General features: G+C 34.1%; 1 protein-coding gene across 4 annotated transcripts in view; it reads right to left on the bottom strand.

Moving 5' to 3' along the window:
* Positions 1–22,111, bottom strand: part of LOC118195734 (sialin-like) — a 158,878-nt gene that overhangs the window by 40,161 nt on the left and 96,606 nt on the right. For 2 of the 4 annotated variants that reach the window (XM_035367086.2, XM_035367218.2), the window contains exon 1: positions 2,697–2,843. The exons of 1 other annotated variant lie outside the window; for it this stretch is intronic. In XM_035367086.2, the coding sequence (XP_035222977.1) occupies positions 2,697–2,748 (52 nt within the window). In that variant the 5' untranslated portion in view covers positions 2,749–2,843. Of the gene's footprint in view, positions 1–2,628; positions 2,844–22,111 lie in introns of those variants that run through there. One more of the 4 variants, XM_035367153.2, reaches the window with a different exon arrangement.

Below are 22,111 nucleotides of genomic sequence, written 5' to 3'. Positions count from 1 at the left end.
AGCAATTTATATTATATTAATTCAATAGTTTCATTATTATATCGGTAGCTAAGTTTGCTTAAAAATTTTCTGTCATTGATCGATTAGAAGGTGAAGTGAAATATTAATTCACTTCATGCAATTAAACTACAAACTTAGAAATAATTAGCTACATGGTGGTTAATATTGTTGCATTCTAAGGGTTCGTGGATTTGGAGTGACTGATGACAACACTTGAATAAGAATCAAAACACAGTTTATTCGTCAGTATCCCACTGGACAGTTCCAAAGACACGTTTACAGCCGTCGAAAAACTACGATAAACACGCTGAAACAATCAGCAACAGCCTTCAGGCTACCAGGCTAAAATGGTGAAGACAGCTTCACGACGGCAAAGCACTAAAGTACAGCTTTCCACTCAGTTGATCGCTCGCGAGCTAATCTCTGAACTCAACATACTCTACTCCGCGTACAGGCAGGGTATATATATACAGTCTTGGAAAAAACCTGTAAGAATTTTTTTTAGAATGTTTTCGCTCCATCTATGGCATATCGCCGATTCTGTCGGCAAATGGGCGATTTCGCACAAAATCTGGCAACCCTGCCTTTTCTTGCCACTTTCTGGCAACCCTAAACTCGCATAGCGAGGATGCTATCTTACCGCAGCTGGGCATTTCATAGCAATATGTATTCTAGTAAACAGGTCATGCCCTGTCTTATAAAAGAGATCCCAGCGCTCTTAAAAGAAAATTAGAAAAGTTTCGGATCTAATTCTGAAATGAAGCAAACTGAAAGAAAAGTTTAATTATAAAGTTGTACAGCAACATTCAGTTAGTAAGAACTGGCATTAAGAAATGCACAGTCACATAGTATCTACCAGTTACAAATGTAAAATCGATGTTAATGTAAATATTGCTAATGTACCAGTTACTAATGCAATCTATGCTAACATACACGGCTAATGTAAATCGATTACAAAATGCAATGTGGTTCAAAGATTGCTGTAAAAACATTCTGCCATATTTAATCGAATTTCTGTTATATGTGATAAATGGAACTGTCTAATTATTCGCAACTATACGGTTTCACCCTTTTATTAAGTTATTATTTATTAACAATAATCCTTCAAAGTTAGTTTCAACCCTTGGTTTGGAAAAATATGCCTTTAAAATAATTTTGGTTGGCATTGTCTAGGAATGCTAAAGACTTCCATTCATGCAAGTTGTAATAAATATACCTTTTGAAACTTCAGTGAAAATTTCAAGTTAATCCTTATAGTCTATTAATAGCAATCCTGTTTCAAAAGTAAAACTTCAAACAGATTTTAAGAGCAAAATTATTTTGTAATGCAGAAGAAATATGCTAACTAGAAAATACGGCTGCTTAATCGAAAACTATGAGAAAGAATGAAACTTTTCTCACATTAAAAATAAAATATTTCTCAAACATTATTTGAAGTACCCGAGGATTTAACTTGAAAAATTGGTAGTGTATAACTGGTGGCATGCTGGAGGCAACAAATATATTTTAATAGACTGTCGATTGATGTTTTAAGAGAAAAAATTATCACTGAATTTGATATGGATGAATGTGAACAGCATTGAACGTTTCATTCTTAGTAACTCAAGAGTTATGATAAAATGTAAAATAAAAGATTTACGAATTTAGTTATACCAGATGCTAATCTCCGAAATTAGAGTGTTGACACAAAAGTAAATTTGCAATTACCATTTTTCTAACTCAACAAAAATAAAAAATATTCAAATGAAAAATTTATGAAATTTAATAACTGTGGAAAAAAATCGGATGTGGACATCACATCACTTCCTTGTAAGCCTATTAAATATTCTTTTTAGAACAACAATAAACTGATATTAAATATTATTAGATATTTATTGTTAGACAAAATACGTATATAACTGTTATTATACATGTAGTTAAATTTCGTTAATTGTCAAAAATTAATTTTTTTTAATTTGATTTTGCCCAAACGTGAATATTTTTGTCATTTAAAATACTTCTGTAGTTGGAAGTATATGACTACGACCAAAACAGCTATTATTTTTATAGCTGAAAGTCTGAAAATTTCTTATACCCCAATACGTTTTTGGATCCCCGTAAATATCTAATGAATGCTATTTCTTTCAATTCTTTTAATATTCCTGGTCAGTAAAAATTACTTCTTTTAATCTGTGCATAATTTTTAATACTTGATGTTAATTAAAGAGTTTTACAGTCCAACTTAAGGAAGACTTGGTTTCAAAATTTTCCAGATTACTTTAAGTATTTATACTAAAACTTTTGCATCCATCATATTGAATCATAATTACTTTTCTTAATATTTTTACCTTGAGTTCTAATAACAAAAAAATGATTATAAATTTAAATAAAAGCAAGAGAGCAAAAAGTTAAAAAATGCAGCCGATTTTCATGCTTATAAAACCTAGCTCGATAAACACAAGTTTAAGAACCCGTTTTTTGAAGTTTGCCGTGTTGCACAAAGGATTTTAGTCATCCAAATATTACTTTTGTGTCAGCATCCCAAGCATTTTTTAAATGTTAAAATTGCTGCTTAGAAACGTCACCTGTGGATTACTTTTACGCTTTACGCTACTTTAAATTACTTATTTAATGAAAATTTGAACTTACTTATAGTCAGTTAATCCTTACAACATTTAGCATCTACATAGTCTTACAGAAGATTTATAAGCACTTACTTTCAGGCCGGAACTTTTTAGGTATTTTAATTTTAGTGGCTGGTACTGGCATTGCGAGTTCGAAGAGATATTTTTCGAGTTCCTTCTACCTTTTAATAAAATTCTTTTGCAGTTTTTCTCCCAGATTCCTCCCATTCTTATAGACCTAAAGCGTTTAGACAAATACGCGCATAAAAATGTAGTATCATTAAAAAGACTACAAATCAGCCATAAAAGCAATATCTGCCTTATTTTTTTATACCTTTATCATTTTAATGTGGTTTAAAAGTCGACTTTGTTTTCAGGTACAAAGATTTTAATGGTAATTTTTATGCTCTCTGGGTGGCTGTAGTTTAAACAGCCACGTGCACAGTTGATGATGCAGGCACACGTGAGGCAATAAACGTTTTGTACATAGATCATATGGTATGACATCCATAATTTTTTGTTAGAGCCAAAACACACGTTTACAATTACAAAACATTACGTTTTCTTCTTGTGATTATCATTATAAGAAAATTATAAGCAAAGTATGGATGATAAGCAGTAAAATATATTCAAAACCTGAATCCCGTGCAAACAATTTTTAATCCAGAATCACGAACTCGAAATAATTTATTAATTGTTGTATACCCGGGAACTAAAGCAGCAGCTGTCTGTTGGGAAGCGATGTATTTTTATTTTAACTCAAACGTAAAAATTAATTGCATTTATTATAATACGAAAATGCCATCAGAAATCAAATAAAATGCACAACATGGTCAAAATATAGATATGTTTCAATTTCTGAGTAAGTTAGAAATTGATATTATTTATATTATTTAATTATAGTAGTCGGCTAGAATAGTTGAGTTTTTGTTTCTGTGCTCGGAATTAACCTCGTTGCCAGACTATATTTACTCAGTTGCAGTTACTATATTTACTCAGTTGCAGTTCATTGTCAGTAATACCGCAAAACGGGCATACGTGCACGTTTTTACTGAACAGTGTTGTAAATAAAATGTAAATATGCACTTCAGTCGAGGCAGAGGACTTACGCTTTTCACTCGCATATTTCTTTATCTATAAAGAAGAGTTAAAACGGAGCTTGCTACTTAATGTGAAGCTTCTTTAGTAGTAGTAGTAGTAGTAGTAGTAGTAAGTTTTACTGGTGCAAAACTCCAAAGGTTATCTGCGCCGAATACATGTCAGCCATTAGACCAAACAGACAAACTAGCTTAGACAAAACATACAAGATTAAAACCATGGAAATGCATAAAATACAAAGAAGCTGAAAATTATGGATGCTAAGGTGAACTCCCTTATCATGCAGGTGATTTGTACTGGTGTAAAATTCTAAAACATGAAATATGTTAAAATAGATATTCTTAAGATAATAAGATACAACATCAAAACAAAATCAAATTAAATAATAAAAACCTGACACTTCCAGGCATTGAAATAAATTAGTATTCACCTCTTTCCCAATTAAACGGTCAAGAGGCAAGTCATATTCCTTAAAATGTTTCAACCGAAGTCTTTTAAAATATGGATACTTAACTAAAAGATGATGAACTGAGATGACTGCATCACAGTGGGAGCAAATTGTTTCACACTCTGCTTTTAGTAAATAGTTGTGCGTAATTCCCGAGTGACCAATTCTAAGTCGAGTAAGTAGAACTTCCTCTTTCCGGTTCCTAGTAGTATCCCAGTATTCAATTCTAGTTTTCACACTTCTTAACTTATTATCTATTTGACCATCCCAGTGTTTCTGCCATTTATCTAATATTTTCTTTTTGGTCACATTCCTGATATCATTAGGAGGGCAGCACAACTGTGCATATCGATAGCCGACTTTGCTTTTGCGTCTGCTAGCTCATTACCTCTTTTGCCTACATGCCTGGGTATCCAGCAGTACAAGACCTCATACCACACTGCCTTAACTTTAGATCGAGAATGACGATATCTACTAGGCCAGGGTTTTGGACATCACTAAATGCTTGTAAGGCTTTTAACGCACTAAGCGAGTCGGTGTATATTGCAAATTTTTTCTCACTTAATGTGGATATGCATGAGAGCGCACAATAAATAGCAGTCAATTCCGATGTAAGAACTGAGCAAGCGTCAGGCAAACGTCTGCCTACAATGTGGTCTCCAATAATAAAAGATATGCCAACATGTCCAGCTGCTTTTGATCCGTCAGTAAATACTGGAATATAACTACTGTAATTTTGCCTGTGCTCAAGAAAAAGCTGCCTGTACACCAACTTTAGTTTCTCTTTTGCAAAGATGTTGAAAAATATCGAGGACCTGAAACTGAATATTTTCCCAAGGTGGTATTTCAAAATATTTTACTGCCTCAGTGCTCAACTGTATCATTTGATATTCTTCAAGTAGTGAGGGAATCCTCAGCAGAAAGTAAGGAACACAAGAAGGTCGAGCATTAAGCAGACGCTCACACATATCATCCAACAGATCCACCTTACAAGGATGGTCAGGTAGTGATAATATCTTAAAATAGTAGCACAGAGACAACTGCTCACGCCTTAAATTTAGTGAAGGTTCATAGCAATCTACATATAGGCTTTGAACTGGAGAAGCTCTGAAAGCTCCAGAACAAATCCGCAATGCCTGATGGTGAACTGGATCTAGTCTTAATAGAACAGAAGGCCGTGCTGATCCATACACAACTGAACAGTAGTCCAATCTAGAGCGTACAAGTGCTCTGTAAATGCGAAGCATTGAGCCACGTTCTGCACCCCAGGTGGTGTTCGCCAACACCTTTAATATATTTAGTATCTTAAAAGACTTCTTCCTCAAATATTGAACGTGTGGAAGGAAAGTCAGCCTTCGGTCGAATACCAACCCTAAAAATTTTATTTCATCTACGACTGGAATTTGTGAGCTTTTGATATAAAGCTCCGGCTCAGGATGGACACCTCGTTTTCTACAGAAATGTACACAAGCAGTCTTCTGTTTTGAAAATGCAAATCCATGATTTGAGGACCATGCCTGTATCCTGTTGAGAGCGATCTGCAATTGTCTCTCCACATACCTCATATCTGCCCCTTGGTAACTTATCTGGAAATCGTCAACATATAAAGAGCCTGAGACACTTGCAGGAAGTTCCTTTAGAACAGAGTTTATTTTTAAACTGAAGAGTGTCACACTCAGAACACAGCCTTGAGGCACACCCTCTTTTTGTACAAAGATATCAGAAAGTACCGAGCCAATTTTTACTTGAAAGGTCCTCGCCTTCAAGAAATTTTGGATAAAGATGGGAAGGTTGCCTCGCAAGCCACTAGTATGTATGTCACGCAAAGTACCGTATCTCCTCGTCTTATCGTAAGCTTTTTCTATGTCGAAGAAGACAGAAACGAGGTAGTTTCTTCTGACAAAGGCTTTACGAATAGAGGTTTCCAGAAGGAGCATATTGTCGATGGTAGTTCTGCCTCTACGGAAACCACTCTGATATGGGGAGATAATGTTGTTTTTTTCAAGGTAATATACTAGACGGTGGTTAACCATTTTTTCAAACAGTTTGCAAAGACAACTGGTAAGGGCTATCGGCCGGTAGTTGGAAGGATTTTTCGGATCTTTTCCTGGCTTTGCTATGAATATAACTATAGCTTTCTTCCAGGCACTGGGAAAGGTGTGCTCCTTCCACACTCGATTATAAAGAGCAAGAAGGGCACTCAGTGACTTAAAGGAAAGATGCTTCAGCATTTCATAGCTTATACCATCTGGACCCGGACTAGATTTATGAGTATGGGAGAAAGCTCTCTTTAGCTCAAAGATGCTGAAATCATCATTATAGGGTTCCAAGTTGGCAGAATTGAAACGGATGAGTAACTTCTCGGACTGATGCTTAAAAGAAAGAAATGCTGGTGGGTAATTACTACCACTGCAAATGGCAGCAAAGGTATCACCGATGGCATTTGCTATTTCGCAGTGTTGCTAATCATCCGGCCATCTTTTTCCAGAAGAGAGAGTGAATGGTTCTTTGTATATCCCACATCCCTTTCTAACTCTTTCCCGATTTTTTTGCTTGGAGTACAGGATGTTATTGATGACACATAGGCGATCCAAGAATCCCTCTGGCTCTGCCGTCTTACCCGTCTTGCGTTTGCTTTGGCTTTCTTGAAGGCAATTAGATTTAACAAAGTGGGGTATCTACGAAAGACTCCCCAAGCTTTTCTCCGTTGTCTCAGTGTTTCCTGACAATCACGGTTCCACCATGGTTTTGAGTATTTCCGGAGACTTGCAGATGTGAGAGGTATAGAAATCGTAGCTGCCTGAATGATTGTATGTGTAATATTCTCCACTGCTTCATCGATGAGCACATTGTTCACCATTTTCTCATTGATTTCCGAAAGTGACGAGAAAAGTTCCCAGTCCGTTCTATCTAAAATGAAGCGGGCAGGTCTCGGAATGCATGAGTCTCCAAGCCCTGTAAACGACACAATTACAGGAAAGTGGTCGCTATCTAAGGGGTCGTTTCCAACACTAAAAGAACACAGTGGCAGGAGTGAAGGTGAACAGATGGCAAGATCAATGGCGTGAAAGGTCCTAGTTGGCTGATGGAAGTAAGTTGATTGACCGTTATTAAGCAAATATACTGAATGATCTTCAATTAGCTTTTCAATCTGTCTACCTCGTGCATTAAGATCTTTACTTCCCCAATAAGGGCTGTGAGCATTGAAGTCTCCTAGAAGTACAAAAGGTTCAGGTAGCTGCTCTATGAGATCATCTAAAACTTGTTGATCGATGTGTTCATTCGGAGGCAAGTAAATGGAACAGACTGAAATTAAAATACTAAAATTAATTTGTATAGCGACAGCTTGGAGGCGTGTGTCTAAATTAACAGTACTTGATGGGTAGTCAAGTGAAGTGAAACACCGACACCTCCACTGACACGTTCACCATTCGGATTATCTTTCCTCTGATTTGATTGATTTGACCTCTGAAGCTTTGCATGTTGTTCTTCTTTTAGCATCGTTTCCTGTAGTGCAAGGCCCACTGGCTGATGAACACCGATCATCTCCTTGAGGTTACTAAGATTTTGGTGGAAACCACGACATATTCAAGATATAAAAGTAGCCATTATGTCTGATGTTTGATTTAGCGGTGCTGTTTCTTAGATTTTCGCGGGAGGAGATTTTTTGGAATTTCTAGGCCCTCTTCAGTTTCCATATTATCTGAGTCTAAAGATTCTGACATCATATCTTTTACAGAACTACTAGTCTGATTATCAATAATCTTATTAGTGCTCTTTTGAGGGATATTTTTCTGTTTGGTTTGAACTACGGTTTCCTTCCTCTGTATTGAATGAGTGGGTTCTTTGTTATTTTTCTTGCACTGCTTTGGGCTTTTAATGACTTCATGTTGGGTGCACTGATAGATGTCTGGGTTGCAATAGATCTTGTCGATTTTACTGCACTGGCAAAAGTTGTATTTGGGCGCAGTTGGGAACTTTCCACTATTTTCCTAGCTTCAGCAAACGAAATTTTTCTCTTCACTTTAGTTGTCTGAACTTCCTTCTCCAGTTTCCATTTTGGATATGAACGAGAAAAAAACTGGGTGCTCACCCTTGCAGTTTATACACAACGGCACAGCGGTACACTTATCACTATCGTGACCAACCGTCGAGCATCGAGCGCACGTAAGGTTGCCAAGACAGGATGTCTTAGAGTGACCAAAACGCTGGCATTGGAAACATCGCATGGGGTTAGGAATATATGGTCTTACAGGGCAGCTTAAATATCCCGCCTTAATATTTTTCGGCAGATCAGGCGATTTGAAGGTCAGGATCACGTGTTTCGTGTCAGTCAACCGACCTTCCTTACGCATCTTGATCCGCCTAGCACCATTAACGCTTTGGTCAGCTAACTCGGAAACGAACTCTTCTTTTGAAACACACAGAAGGTCGATTTCCGAGATCACACCTCTACAAAAATTCAGAGTTTTATGCGCTGACACAGTTATAGCTACATTTCCAAGTTTGGCTTGTGACAAAAGGGAAGCAGACTGGGTTGCCGAGACAGTATCTATAAGCAGGTCTCCAGAACGGAGATGCTTTATGTTCTTTGGTTCACCTATGCAAGGATGGATATATTTGCTTACAACGAAAGGGGACATCTTTTGCAGTTCGCCAGAGGGACTCGAGACTACAAGGAAGCGTGGATTATCAGTTATTACTTTGGCATTTGCATCGGTACGTATTTTCTTAGTAAGAGATTTATCAATTACTTTAATACTTTGGTCGTGTTCATTTGATTTGAGAAGAAACATAGAAGCCATATTTAAGAAAGAAAAGATTCGGGTCCGACGGCCCCGCCCACCACGGAGCCCAACAAGGGAACACAGATTCCTGTGTTAGGGCTAGCCGGACCTATACGCAAACTGAAGCCCCACAGTCGGCTTTCCCGAAAGCAGGTACTCCCGAGAGCTTATCCCAAAGCCACTGATTCAAGGACTAGTGACCAGCCGATTGACACCCGTGAGGACGACTAAGGTGCCTCCCGTTTAGCTGAAGCAGAGGCCAAAGTATTGTGTTGTGGACAGTACCTCGCCCCTCAACTACCAGGATCCTCCTTTCCAGCGACACGGGTCTCCACGCACGGGAAACAAGTGTGCAGTTTTCTCGCCACTCGAAAACTAGAGACAAGGGCTGTTCTAATCTCTCGTGACGAAACCCAAACTCCGAAGAGAGAAACCACAAGGAAGAAGGGAAGGAAAAAAGTTCCAGCCAAGAGGAGAGGAGACGGAAAAGAGGATAGGTCACTGGGGCTCCAGGATTGTGACACCCGTCTCACCAAGAAGATGATCCCCTGAAGGGCTAGGGTACCTCGGGATTGCCACACCCGTACTCACATAAAGACATAAAGTGAGCCCCTGAGGGGTGAAGCTTCTTTAGAGTGATTGCGTGGAGGATAATTCAGCGCTGCAGTTTTTATCATTAAATAGTAATTCATATTCGCACAATAGGTTTTCCTCCATTTTTTAAAATACCTAATGCAAATTTAGCTACGTTTTTATTACTTTCAAAACCGGAAACCTGGAAGAAAAGCAATAAATAACTTCTTCGTAAAATTACACTGCGATAATGAAAACATTTCATACACTTAAGCTATAGTTTTAAAATTTCTCTTGATTTGTAAATTAATATTTTAACTATCATATAACTTCTAATTTTATACTAATTTCTACTTTGAATTGCATTAAATTTAAAATTTTTGTTGTATTTTCAGAAAACTGATTTTTTTCTGATATGTATAATAACAGTCGTTGTTAAAATACGAATTACTTCTATGCTTGCATAATATTTGATTTATGTAAGCATTAATGTGTTGAAATTTTTTCGTGGTTAAAACGGAGGGAAAAATATAAAGTTCTTCATGAATTACATTCTTTGCTTTAGGGTGATAAGATAAGGAATTTCTTACGTTAGTTCATTCTAGTTTAGATTAAAAGTAAAAATAAATTTAAGAAAGAACTTTCTACATCCCCGCCCCCCTCCTGTCTAGTGATAAAAATATGCCCGATAACATAAGTAACTAAGGTCAAACAGATATTATGAAGCTTTTCTAGTCATTGTGACACATTTCCTGCTCAACAAAAGTATTCTTTTTTATACCTGTAATGGAACTAAATTTATCCAAGCTGATTTGGAGTAAATTAATTTAGGTAATGCCCTCAGTCACCTAGATAATGGTCGGGTTATTTTTATAAAAAACAGAAATAGCTCAGTTTTGTGCTCAATAATTTTCAAACTAATATCAGATTTAAATGCTTTTTGTTTTATAAATAATTTCAAAATTTCTTTTTTACATTGTTTCATAACTAATATATTTAGAAACAAAGAATAATTTTTAAATACATAACTACGTGCTAAATTCTTTACTATTAATAACAAAAATATTATAATAGTATCTGCCGGTTATTAAAATCACTTCCGATCCAAAGATATTTGAGTTTAATAAACGGCGATTCCAATATTGCAAATTACAGTATCAACTTTGGAATTATTTAGTAAGATAGTAACTAATAATTAATGTAATAACTGATATGTAAATTTTTAATTAATAAAAATTAATGCTAAATTTAAACTATCCTCGAAATTTGGAAATTTATTTTTAGTCCAAAAGGGTGTTAGCTCAAATATTAGTCTCGAAATTTTGCGTTGAATCAATATAAAAAGATGTATCAGTTTTCTGGTTGTTGCCACTAAATATTAGGCCCACCAGCGGCCGAGCGATGGGCCTAATATTTAGTGGAAACAACCTGAAAACTCGTTGAACAACCAGAAGTTGCTGAACAGTGGTAGTTCGGTCCGAGGCTCGAATCCTGCGTACGGACTGGATGCATGGGCGCTCTTGTGATTTTCCCCCATGTGTAATGTGTATACGAGTCAGCCTCTCTTAGGAAATCCTCCAGGAAGGCATCTCTCACCTTAGGCAGATACCCCTTGAGGCTTTGCGTAATCACCCAGATCAAACCACTATGTATTATCGCCCTGCATTATTTTTAAATAAATTAAATAATGGTGAATGTGTATCAATGTATGTATGTTCTTCGCATTGTGAAAAAATGACGGTACCTAAAGTCATCAAGTTTTGAAAGACTTAGTCGTTCACCCGAACGTCAGCACCTGAAATTCCAAATTTTATGTTTCATATTTTGCAAAACTTTAATGAATTTTTGGTTATCAAACTTAACGATTTGAATGCCAGCAGTGGTAACTCCGCACGGAATGAAACATTTTTATCTCCAGCGTCAGACTGTCTGTCGGGCATACTAAAGATATGCTCTTTCTAAATATTTTGTTATTTTGCTTTTCATTTGAATTTTATGCGGCGTAAGTGCAACTGTAAACCTGTTCTTGGAACTATCCTCTGTAACACTGGCGAATAAATTGTGTTTTGATTCTTCATCAAGTGTTATTATCAATTAGTCCAAATCCACGAACCCGTAGAATAGAACAATGTGATATTTTTCAGATTTTTCTATTTATTTTCTTTTCTTGTAAAAAAATTTGTAATTACATAACTAATAAAATTTTAAAATTTTACACAGAACTGCTCTATCCGCATTTGTTTCGCACTGTTTGTCAACACTCTTTCTAGTTTATTTTCAAGTTCGTAAAACTGTTGGTAAGCTTTCTGATCTCCACTTTTCAATTCCAGAGCTTTTCTTAGGGTTTGCAGTGCTTTTCTCTATTGCAGCATGTAGTCACTTTCTTCCGTTACTTTCACCGTCAGTTTCAGTTTCTGAAGCTGTTTTAACACTCTTTATAATACCTAAGTCAGTGTTTACACATGCTGTGTCAATTATTATCAAATGAAATGTATTCGAAAAACTGATTTTCGTAATTTCCCTCACTGTCCGAAATACTAGAAATAGATCGCAATTTCTCTGTGGCTTCTTATAAATAAAAATCGCTTTTTCTAAAATAATTTCTAACTGTGTTTTGGGAGAATATTTTCCATGCGTTGACTGTAATATGCACAGCCTCTAGCAAAGATAAGTTATCTTGGTCAGAGTGCTTACATTTTCACAAGATTCAACTATGTTTATCTTTTTTTTTTTTTGAACGACAGCACTATTTTCAAAAACCACGCGTTTTCTAAATTCCTACTATTAGCTCACACTCTCCCTATATCTTGTTCAAATTTTGAGTCGTTAGGAAAGTACATTTTATTCACATACTCAAGTTCAAATACATTTTTTTAACTTGTAGTGGATGATACTTGATGTTAATACAGTTTTTTGACATATCCTACTTATTTATTCCCGTTTATCGGAACTAAAGATATGTGGTTTTAAATAAGACAATAATGAAGCATCACAAGAGATGGATAGAATGAGAAATTGTAGACCACCATCAACTTTATAAATTAAAAACGAAAAAATTTTAACAATGTTAATAAAAAGTAACTAAAATAAAATTTTTATTTGTTAACTCAAGTAGGAATTGACTTTAAATTTCTTTATATTACTTGTTAATTATTATATTCATATTACACATTAATAACACAGTAACTCGTTCTTTAACATTAATGTAACAAACATTAATGCGTGCTCCGGTAATGCTCCGTAAAACAGACCAGTTTCATCTGTGTTATAAATTTTTTCTGGTTTGAATTCTTTTATGAATGAACGTCTATATCCACTTCTCATCATTTTACTTGGGTAAAACGTCTTATATCGATTTCTCCGTCTACCTCTAGCATGATGATCTGCCATTTGCTTCTTATCTTGCAAGATTCGATAAATATTGTTATTTCTCTGTCCAGCTTGTGAGCATTCCATCAGTTGGCACAAAACTTTCTCTCGATTTTCTATCCTCTTTGTGCTTCCTTGAGACATTTTATTTTTTTATTAATGCTTTATCAATTTTATTTCTTTGTTTAAGTAACTTGCACAATACTCTTTGAGAAATCCCCATTTTTAAAGATGCTTCTCTTTGTCTGCATTCACTAACCGTATCATAAATCTTTCAGCAATTTATCTTTTTCTTTCAGGCTTAAATCAATTCGTTTAGGCATTTTCGACATGTTAAAAGTGAAATAAAAAATGGTCTTCCAAATCCAAAATTCCCGTTTCTTACCAACAGGAAGATTGCACTTTTATCCCCCGAATTCCACCTGTCACTTCATGGCTTTTATAGGCGTAATCAATGTTTCATTTTCTCTATTCTTCAGCCTGCAATGACCACTCCCCTTTTCCAATCAAAGTCAAATAATATACGACGATGCAAAGAAGAATTTCGTGATATTTTCTGAGAACACTCTGCAAACTTGATGTGTGTGCACGTCCAACCCCTTTCAGTTAGTGTTCGAGAAAAAGAACCAGTGTTCACTTAAGCACTATCTCTTGTAATCCTGGAAAACACTCATTCATTTACAATTAAAAGAATTTGTTTCCAATGCCTCTAGAGGGCAGCATTTTTAATCATAAGCTGTTCTGTCGCTCTCAGTTCTGGTCCGGACAAAGAGATTTGTAAATTGTGTTTAACAGGAATTAGGGTAGTGTATCCAACACCCCAGAGGTTCTTTGTTTCTAATAACACAAGCTGAAATTTCTGCTAAATACATTTTATTGAAGCACTACATAGCTGAAAGATAAATGAATAAACTACTAATAGATTTTATCAGCCACAAACAGATTATTCAGGAAATGAATTATCAGACTTTCGCCAGTTTGAGCTTTATAAGCGGCGGAAATGAGTTTTAATAAACGGCAGTGTTTCTATTCATTAGTATGTATTCGATCTGGTTCCTAGAAATTTGAACGCAGTAAGCGGCTGAGTTTAATAAGCGAGCACTGTATATACTTTTTCATCAAAAATAAATAATTTCATTCTTTATTTTTTTACCGTCTTAAATTTTTGGCCTGTATTTTTGCCTATAAATAAATCTTTAAGAATTGCTGTTGAAGAGAAGTTAGTGATTTATCTTCTATATTTTCAACTTTTAATTTTTGAAACATCGCATGGTGTTTCACGTATGTAATATAAATAAGACCCAACTTTTGTCAGAAAGTTCTCTATGAAAGCCTTCCTCCCTTAGGCAGATAAACATCGTACGCTTCATCCTATTTTGATAAACAGGCAAGCCTTTAATGCTTGCATTAATAGGAAATTCGTAATTACTAATCTCTTTATGTCATCTAAATCATTTAGTGAAAAGGCAAATTATTAAAGTTGGCTCAATATAACAGATTAAATAAAAATGCTCTTTTAATCCTACTTAAGCAAATAGTTTTCTAAATAAATTGCTTCTGTTTGGAAAGCTCGGTATCATTTCGCTCGATGTTTACGTTATCTGCACGAATGAGTGCAGCTAAATCTTTAAATAGCATACCTACAACTACTATCTGTGAAATTTGAAGCAGAAATAAAGCAGTCATCAGAATTCTATTAAATTTATTATAAATACAACCGATATGATACAAAGAAAAGATTAAATTTACAGAGCAATACAAGAGTATTAAATGGCAAAAATCAGTATTTAGGAATGCTGTTGTGGGCTGCAATAACAGTTCGTTAATTTTTTGGTCCCGTCCAGTTTCCTATATAGCCTATATTTCATGGCCCTTATGCAGATTATTTTTATAAGGGAAACCTCTCTAGCAGGGACTATTGCGTCACCAAAGGAGATGCTAACCATTACCTATTCTTCTCTCCTCTTACAAGCGACCAGAATTCCGAAAACCCTTAATCGGGACATCTGAAAACTCTTAACTTCTAGACCTCAACTTCAAAAGCTAGTCACATCTCAACTCCACCTATATCCAAAAATCATGAAACTACACCAAAAGCTCAGGGCCTTAAGACTGGACCTGTGCAAAGTCACACTTTAGGACCAAAAGCAAAAAGCTGAAAAAGCTATTACGAGGTTAATGATAATTTATTCTGAGTAAAATCAACAATCTTCATAATTCTTCAAACCATCAGGCTTACTGAGCTGAGCCCATGAACTTTGGATTATAGACTGAAAGATCTGAGCTCATTACAGTCTTACCTGTAACAAATATCCTCACATAACAAGAACCTGAATTCCAGTACATTAGCAAAATCAAACTCTGTATGTTTATCTATTAACATAAACATGTAAAAGTTCCAGTGAAACGATCTCCGGAGTATCAAACTCTGCTATATTTACGTTATACAGTATTGTAATGAGTATACTCAACAGTTTGTGTTATATAACTTCGCACAATTTTATGTTAATATCATCTTACGTTGAAATGTAACAACTCTAATATATAACTCCTGTTTTCCTTAGGAAAAAAAAAAAGAGTACAGTCAATTCCACTCTTTTCGTTCAAAAATTTTACTCGCCTCCCTCGATTCCTTTGGAGTAGCCACGCGCTCACAGCTTAGACTCATTCAATACCCATCTTCACCGAAACTTTTGTGACTTCACAGAGGTGTCAAACTCTAGTTCGTTAGTATACTGGGGCAATGTCTGTTAGATTCTGTAGTGAAGTCTCTGGCCCCTTATGCATTTTTATCTGTATACTTGAGCCAAATTACGTAGTACTTGAAATTCTTTACGAAACGGGAAAACAGGCTCTGCCGCCAATTAGTTTATTCCAGTGGTAAACACATACTATTGTTATTTTCGGAGTCAAAAATATGATGTAAGTGTAATAAGGCGTATCACTATTGTTCTGTAGGAACATTCCTTTTTTTCGATGAATGAACATTTTATGCTGCGTAATAGTCCTAACAAAAACAAAAGCTATTTATTTACAGCTGATTGTTTTATGGTAGTATTTAGTAACATTCATTTTAATACAACCTTTTGCAATGATACTGAAGAATACTCACTAGAATTCTGTGTATTTTCAAAAGTTTTTAATTTAGAAAATTAATTTAATATTTACATAAAATGTTTTTCATATGTGTATAACAAGATGCATTAAGAACACTGAAGCTGCGGGGAATTCATTCAATACATTTGCTGCCTTGTATTTGAAGATGCCTCATATTTCAAGAAAATTAAATAACTGGCTGGCTTGTATTTCTCCAATTAAAAAACAAATAAGTTTAATTTTTTTTTTAACTTTTGTGCTCAGGAAATTAATTTAATATTTATAAAACGCTTTTCTGGTATATACAGTGTGCCCATAAAAGTCACTATGTGAATTTAGCTTTTCCAACCGATGGTCGCAAATATGTTACTACATTTACAGAAATGTTTTGAATTACGTAAATATTAAAGTTTTAACTCATTATTAATTATATAAATATTAAAGTTTTAAAGTGTTTTGTAAAAATTACGAAATGTAACTTTTTACAAGAACTCCGGTCGATTTAGCTATATTTAATAAAGATTGATAGTCATTCAAAAAGTTATAAAAAGGAAACTTTTATTACAAATTTACAAAGGTCAACAAAATTTAACTTAAATTTTTAATTTTAAAATTTAGAATTTTTTTAGATTTTGTACTGCCAGGATTGAGTTTCTTCCCGGGTAGGTTAAAAAATGAATTAGAATAAATCGATGTAAGTTATTTTCCTTTAACTGTTATTTTATAACTTAAGACAGATTATTTTTTTGTAATTTATCAGATTTTTAACATTCTTTAATTTATAATTTTGTTATATATGGTATTTCGAAAGCATTTTCCCATTGAGTAATTTATAAATTTCCAAGTGTTAAAACTATGTTAATAATATGTCACATGACGTTTTATTACTTTGGGATCATAATCTGATAACCACACAAAAAATATTAGATTAGAAATATTTTTCATTTTTTACTTATACTAATAACATCAAGAGCCGTTTATGTGTCAATACTAAAGTCTGCCGGTGTTTTTTAGAACATGAATTGTAAGATTATGTAAATAATATCTTTTTGAAGAAAAGTTGTCCTACAAAAACATGGTGGCGGAAACATCGTGGAGAAAACAACGAAAACATTAAAACATCGTAAATGAAAGGAAAGCAAGGAGAAAATATCGCGGCATAAAACATCGTCGTCGAAAATAAAGTAGGTCAAAAACATCACGGTTTTAAAACATCGGCCGAAAAAATATCGTGTTAAAAAATAAAGCGCCTACAAATCATTGCATGACGAAAACATTGAAGGCATGTGTTTATCAGGCTTTAAAAGTTGCAATGTGTTTTCGCACACTGATTTGTTTTTACTTCTAAAGTTCATATTTTTGGATTAATTAACAATTGCTTTCTAAAATAGCGAGAAGGAAACTTCAAAAATATGGTCTAAAGAATTTGAAAAAACGAAGATGCGTAGCTGCATGAAATTACCTATATTAAAATTTATAAGATATTTTCTCTTTCCTTCCAGCATGCCTTCGTGGTGTAACGATAGCAGACTCGGCCCGTATTCAAAATGGCCAAGGTCGAGACTCCTCGGGAGCAGTACACCTAATGGCTCTACAAAGTAATTAATTTATTAAACCAAAACAAGATTCAATTCGTATTAAAAGAATATCAAATAAGTAAAGCGGAAGAAACTAATTTTACGATTTGATAATTAATTAAACAGTTTAATTATAAACGTTATGCAGTTACTCATCCTCCCTTTTCTAATTTTTTAGACTACATTTTTCATGAAAAACTGCCAACGTAACTTCATAAAATAGATTAATTAAGTAATGACTTTTTATACATAAGTACATAAATTTAAAATTCTGTTAATTATTATACCTAAGATGAATTTTCTTCTCATTTCCAGTTTTTGAATGTGTAAGTTTCCTTCTTGCATTGTTAGCAAAAAATTACTAATTAATCAAAAAATGTAAAATACAGAGGTAAAAATATGCCTCATTCCTTCTTGCCCTAACAGGTTATTATGCGAATAAACTTTTGCAACTTTTAAAGCCTGAAAGACACAAACCTGCGATTTTATCGTCATGCGATGATTTGCAGGTGCTTTATTTTTGACCACCATATTTTTTTAGGTTTTGGAATTGCGATGTTTTGAACCGATTTATTTTTAACGACGGTAATTTATACCGCCATGTTTTCTCTTTTCTTTCTCTTCTACGACGCTGTTTTGTAGGACGATGTTTTTGTCTTGCATTGTTTTTTCTGTGGCTATTTTGTTCGCTATCTTTTCGCCTGTAATCGAAAAAAAATGCATGTCGATGAAAACATTTCACGAGAGTCTGCGTAGAATGCTTTTCATGTAACCCAATGATGAACTACTTATTTAATTAAACTTTATTTTCTGTGTTCTTGATTTTTTCCCAATAATACTAAATATAATGGACTTTTGAGAGAATTTGTTGCGGTAATGTGAGCAGTACATGGTTTAAATACTGGGTCACGAGTATTGAATTTCAAACAAGCAAGATCAGTTCCTTCAGAGTAATAATATTTATCGGAAACAATCAGAATAAGAAACTTAGCAAAAGTTTTTCATTAATAACCTAAAGCGTTTAAAATAATAAGCTTTAAATAATTTAGTTAACGACCAATTTAACTGAACAATAAGCCTAAAACAGAGAAATAACGGTTAATGTAATTATAACCTTGCAAAATTACCTATATAAGATTTCTAAGAAAGAAAATGATTTTCATATTAATAACATTGAAAATTTTTTTCAAGAAAATGGAGTGTTCACTAACTACGTTGAGGAGGGTTCGAGTTCCAGCAAATGAATCACTTGCATGGGTGCTTTCGATATTCTGCTCCCTCCCACCGTAACACAGATTTCTATGAAAATGTTCTCTTAGAGGCAATTTTCTCGCAAGGCAGATATACATCATGTGCTTTGCTATATTCAAAGGGTGAATTTAGATTATTGGATATTTTTTTAAATTCTGTATATTTTTTGAATTTGTGCATTTTAACACAATTATAATACTTTTAACTTACAAATATAAAATAACGGATACATTGAAGATAGTTATTTCTGACTCTTTTCAATCCAAAATAAATGCTTCAGCTGATAATACATACCTCAAATTTTAAGTGGATATCTCTATTCTGTTCAAGAACACTTTACATGGGAACAAATAAACACTTTAGCAAAAAACTGCACTGAAAGAAAGGCCACTGTGCTTTTATCTTTATCAAATAAAGCACTTACAAAGTAATGCATGCAGGTAATGTTATTGATGAAATTTACCTCTTAATCATCATTAAACTGCAGAAACATTAGGTTGTTTTTAAAGCAGGAAAGATGAAAAATGAGCAACACCCTCGCTGAGAATCTAAAAACGGACCTCTGGAATATGCGCCCAGCGTGCAGACCACTACACTGCGAAGGCATGCTAAGAAGGTGGGAGAAATACCTTATAAAATGATTTGCAATTATGACGAGCAATTTAATCTGCTGGCAGTCATCATAAAGACAAAGATTGGTGTTGTTTGGTACATTAAAAGTTATATTCAATTGAGGTTTGTGTATCGATAATGCTGATTTGAGTGGGAGCTTAGGAGCCTCCATCTCTCGCCTTTTAACATTGGCTTTTTGAACATACTAAAATAACTTATTTATTCTGAATTTGCATCGTTTTACTTGCCTAAAAGCTGCAATACTTTATTTTTGTGACACGTTTAGGTCAAAATAAAGGTTATTTTTAATTTTAAATTTCTGTTCTTAATGAATATTTATCTGACCCAATAACTGCTGAGACAAACCATTGGCAGAATGGATAATATCCTTGAATACTCTAATTTAGCGATTCCCCACCGGTGGTACGCAAGAGAGGTGGTAGGCAAAAAAATAAAGTATTTTAACTATTAAATTCAAAAATTAAATACCCCAACATCCTGTTTACGTTTTTCCTCTAAAACCTGTAAAAAGACAATGTAACCTCATTAATTCTTGTAGAACTGGTCGAATTAGTAGCATCGTCTGGACTTCGCCACCATTTCCGGGCTTATATCGCTGTATTTTCAATTAGAAATCATTTTTGACGTTGATTTCCTGTCTCTAACAGCAGGTATTTTGTCTTCTTGTTGCTTTTTATTCCTTACGTTTCTACGCGATTTGAGAATATCGTCGTTTGTTTATGAAGAACGTAATATACATATGCATTTAAATATTTGTGAAAAAATAATAAAACAAACCCAGATTTTTCAAAATAAAAAAATGGCTAGCATGGACTAAGTGGGAAAGTGATGATTCACAGGTGATAAATCCAGGACAATCTATTAGCACTAAGAATATTAAAAGGAAAAGAAAACTTTTTATAGAAAATATAATGAAAGTTATTTATCATTTGGGTTTACTTGGAATGGAGATTAAATAAACCTTCAAACTCAATGTGTTGTTTGTGGTGAAGTATTATCAAATCAAAGTATAAAAACATCGTTTCTTATAAGACATCTTGAATCTAAGCATGCCAGATTAAAGGACAGATCTGAAGAACATTTTAAGAGGATATTATCGGAGTTCAAAAACAGTAAACAATCAATGAAAGGTTTTGTTGTTTCAAGTGAAAAAACTTACTTAGTTACCTAGTAAGCCTAAGAATTGCCAAGACTGGACAGGACTTTTGGAGAAAACCTTATATTACCAGCAGCTAAAGATACCGTCTTAACATTATTCAACGAAAAAGGGCTAAGGAACTTAATAATATTCCGTTATCAAATGATACAGTAAGTCGACGAATTCATGAAATGGCAAATTCCATAAAAGAGATATTTATTCAAAAAATAACCAAAGGGAGTATTTTGTATAGCAATAGGAGGAAAGTACTGATGTAACGAACTTTGTTCAATTATTAGTTTACATACGCTTCGAAGAAGATAAACGAATTACCGAAGAGTATTTATTTTGTGAATCTCTTCATGAGGGCAACTGCAAAAAACGTTTTCAAACTAATTGACAATTTTATGTCTGTGAATGATATTCCTTGGAATAAGCACATTGCTATTTTCCAAGTGACAGAACTCGAGCTTTAACAGGAAAATTCCTGTATTATTTCTCAAATAAAGGAAGTCGCATTTGAAACTAAATTTACTTACTGCTCCGTTTATCGTGAAGCTTTAGTAGCCAAAACAATTCCCGAAAACATGAAAATCGTTTTGAATCAAGCTGTGAAAATTATTAATTTTATTAAAAACCGAGTTTTAAATTCAAGAATCATTACAATTTAAGGCCAAAAGATGGGCAGTGAACATGAAACGCTTTTGTTACGTTCCGAAGTGCGGTGGTTACACAGAGACAATTTTTTAAGACTTATTTTTGAACTTCGATCAGAAATTCAAATTTTCGTCTGTGATTGAAGTGCAAAAATGTGTGTTTAGTGAACTATGGTTGGTGCGTTTAGCATACTTAGCTGATGTTTTTTTAAAGTTAAATGAATTCAATTTAGGATTACAAGAATGTGTTAATTGTTACCATTAGAGATAAAATGAATACAATGCCAAAAAACTCCAGCTAATAATCAAACATTTGGATAATAAAATTTTAAGCTTCTTACCACCTTGAGGAATTTTCTAACCGAAATTAATTTGAAAATAAAAGAATTAGCATCCGACATTAAAAATCTTTTTTTTTTTTTTTCATTGATAAATAATTTCGGCATGTATTTTCCCGAAAATCATGAAAAAGAAAATTGGATTAGAGATCCGTTTTCTTCAAATTTACCTGAAATTTTATCTCGTGAAGAAAAACAACAATTGATAGAAATTTCCTGTGATCGAACTCTAACGGAAGATTTCAAAAGTAACACAGTTGCTAACAGTTGCTGAACACAGTTGCTGAACCGAAAATAAGATAACACAGTTGCTGAACCGAAAATAAGAATTTAAAGGCATTTCGAATAATTGTTTATTGTGGGTTTATTGCCTTTTTGCACAACCAATTTCTGTGAACAAGGATTTTCTTCTATGTTATATTTGAAAAATAAACACATAAGAAAATTAAAAGTGGATCCTAATTGTAGGGTTAAAACTAAGTGAAATAAGGCCAGAGATAAAGAAATGGATCTGACTTAAACAGGCCCAAATTTCCCACTAAAT

The sequence above is a fragment of the Stegodyphus dumicola genome, chromosome 7 (assembly GCF_044657685.1).
Source record: "Stegodyphus dumicola isolate Sdum_Otavi_A_Nest chromosome 7, ASM4465768v1".
NCBI lineage: Eukaryota > Metazoa > Arthropoda > Arachnida > Araneae > Eresidae > Stegodyphus > Stegodyphus dumicola.
The sequence above is the reverse complement of the archived record's forward strand: the minus strand, read 5'-3'. Positions and strand labels throughout refer to the sequence as shown.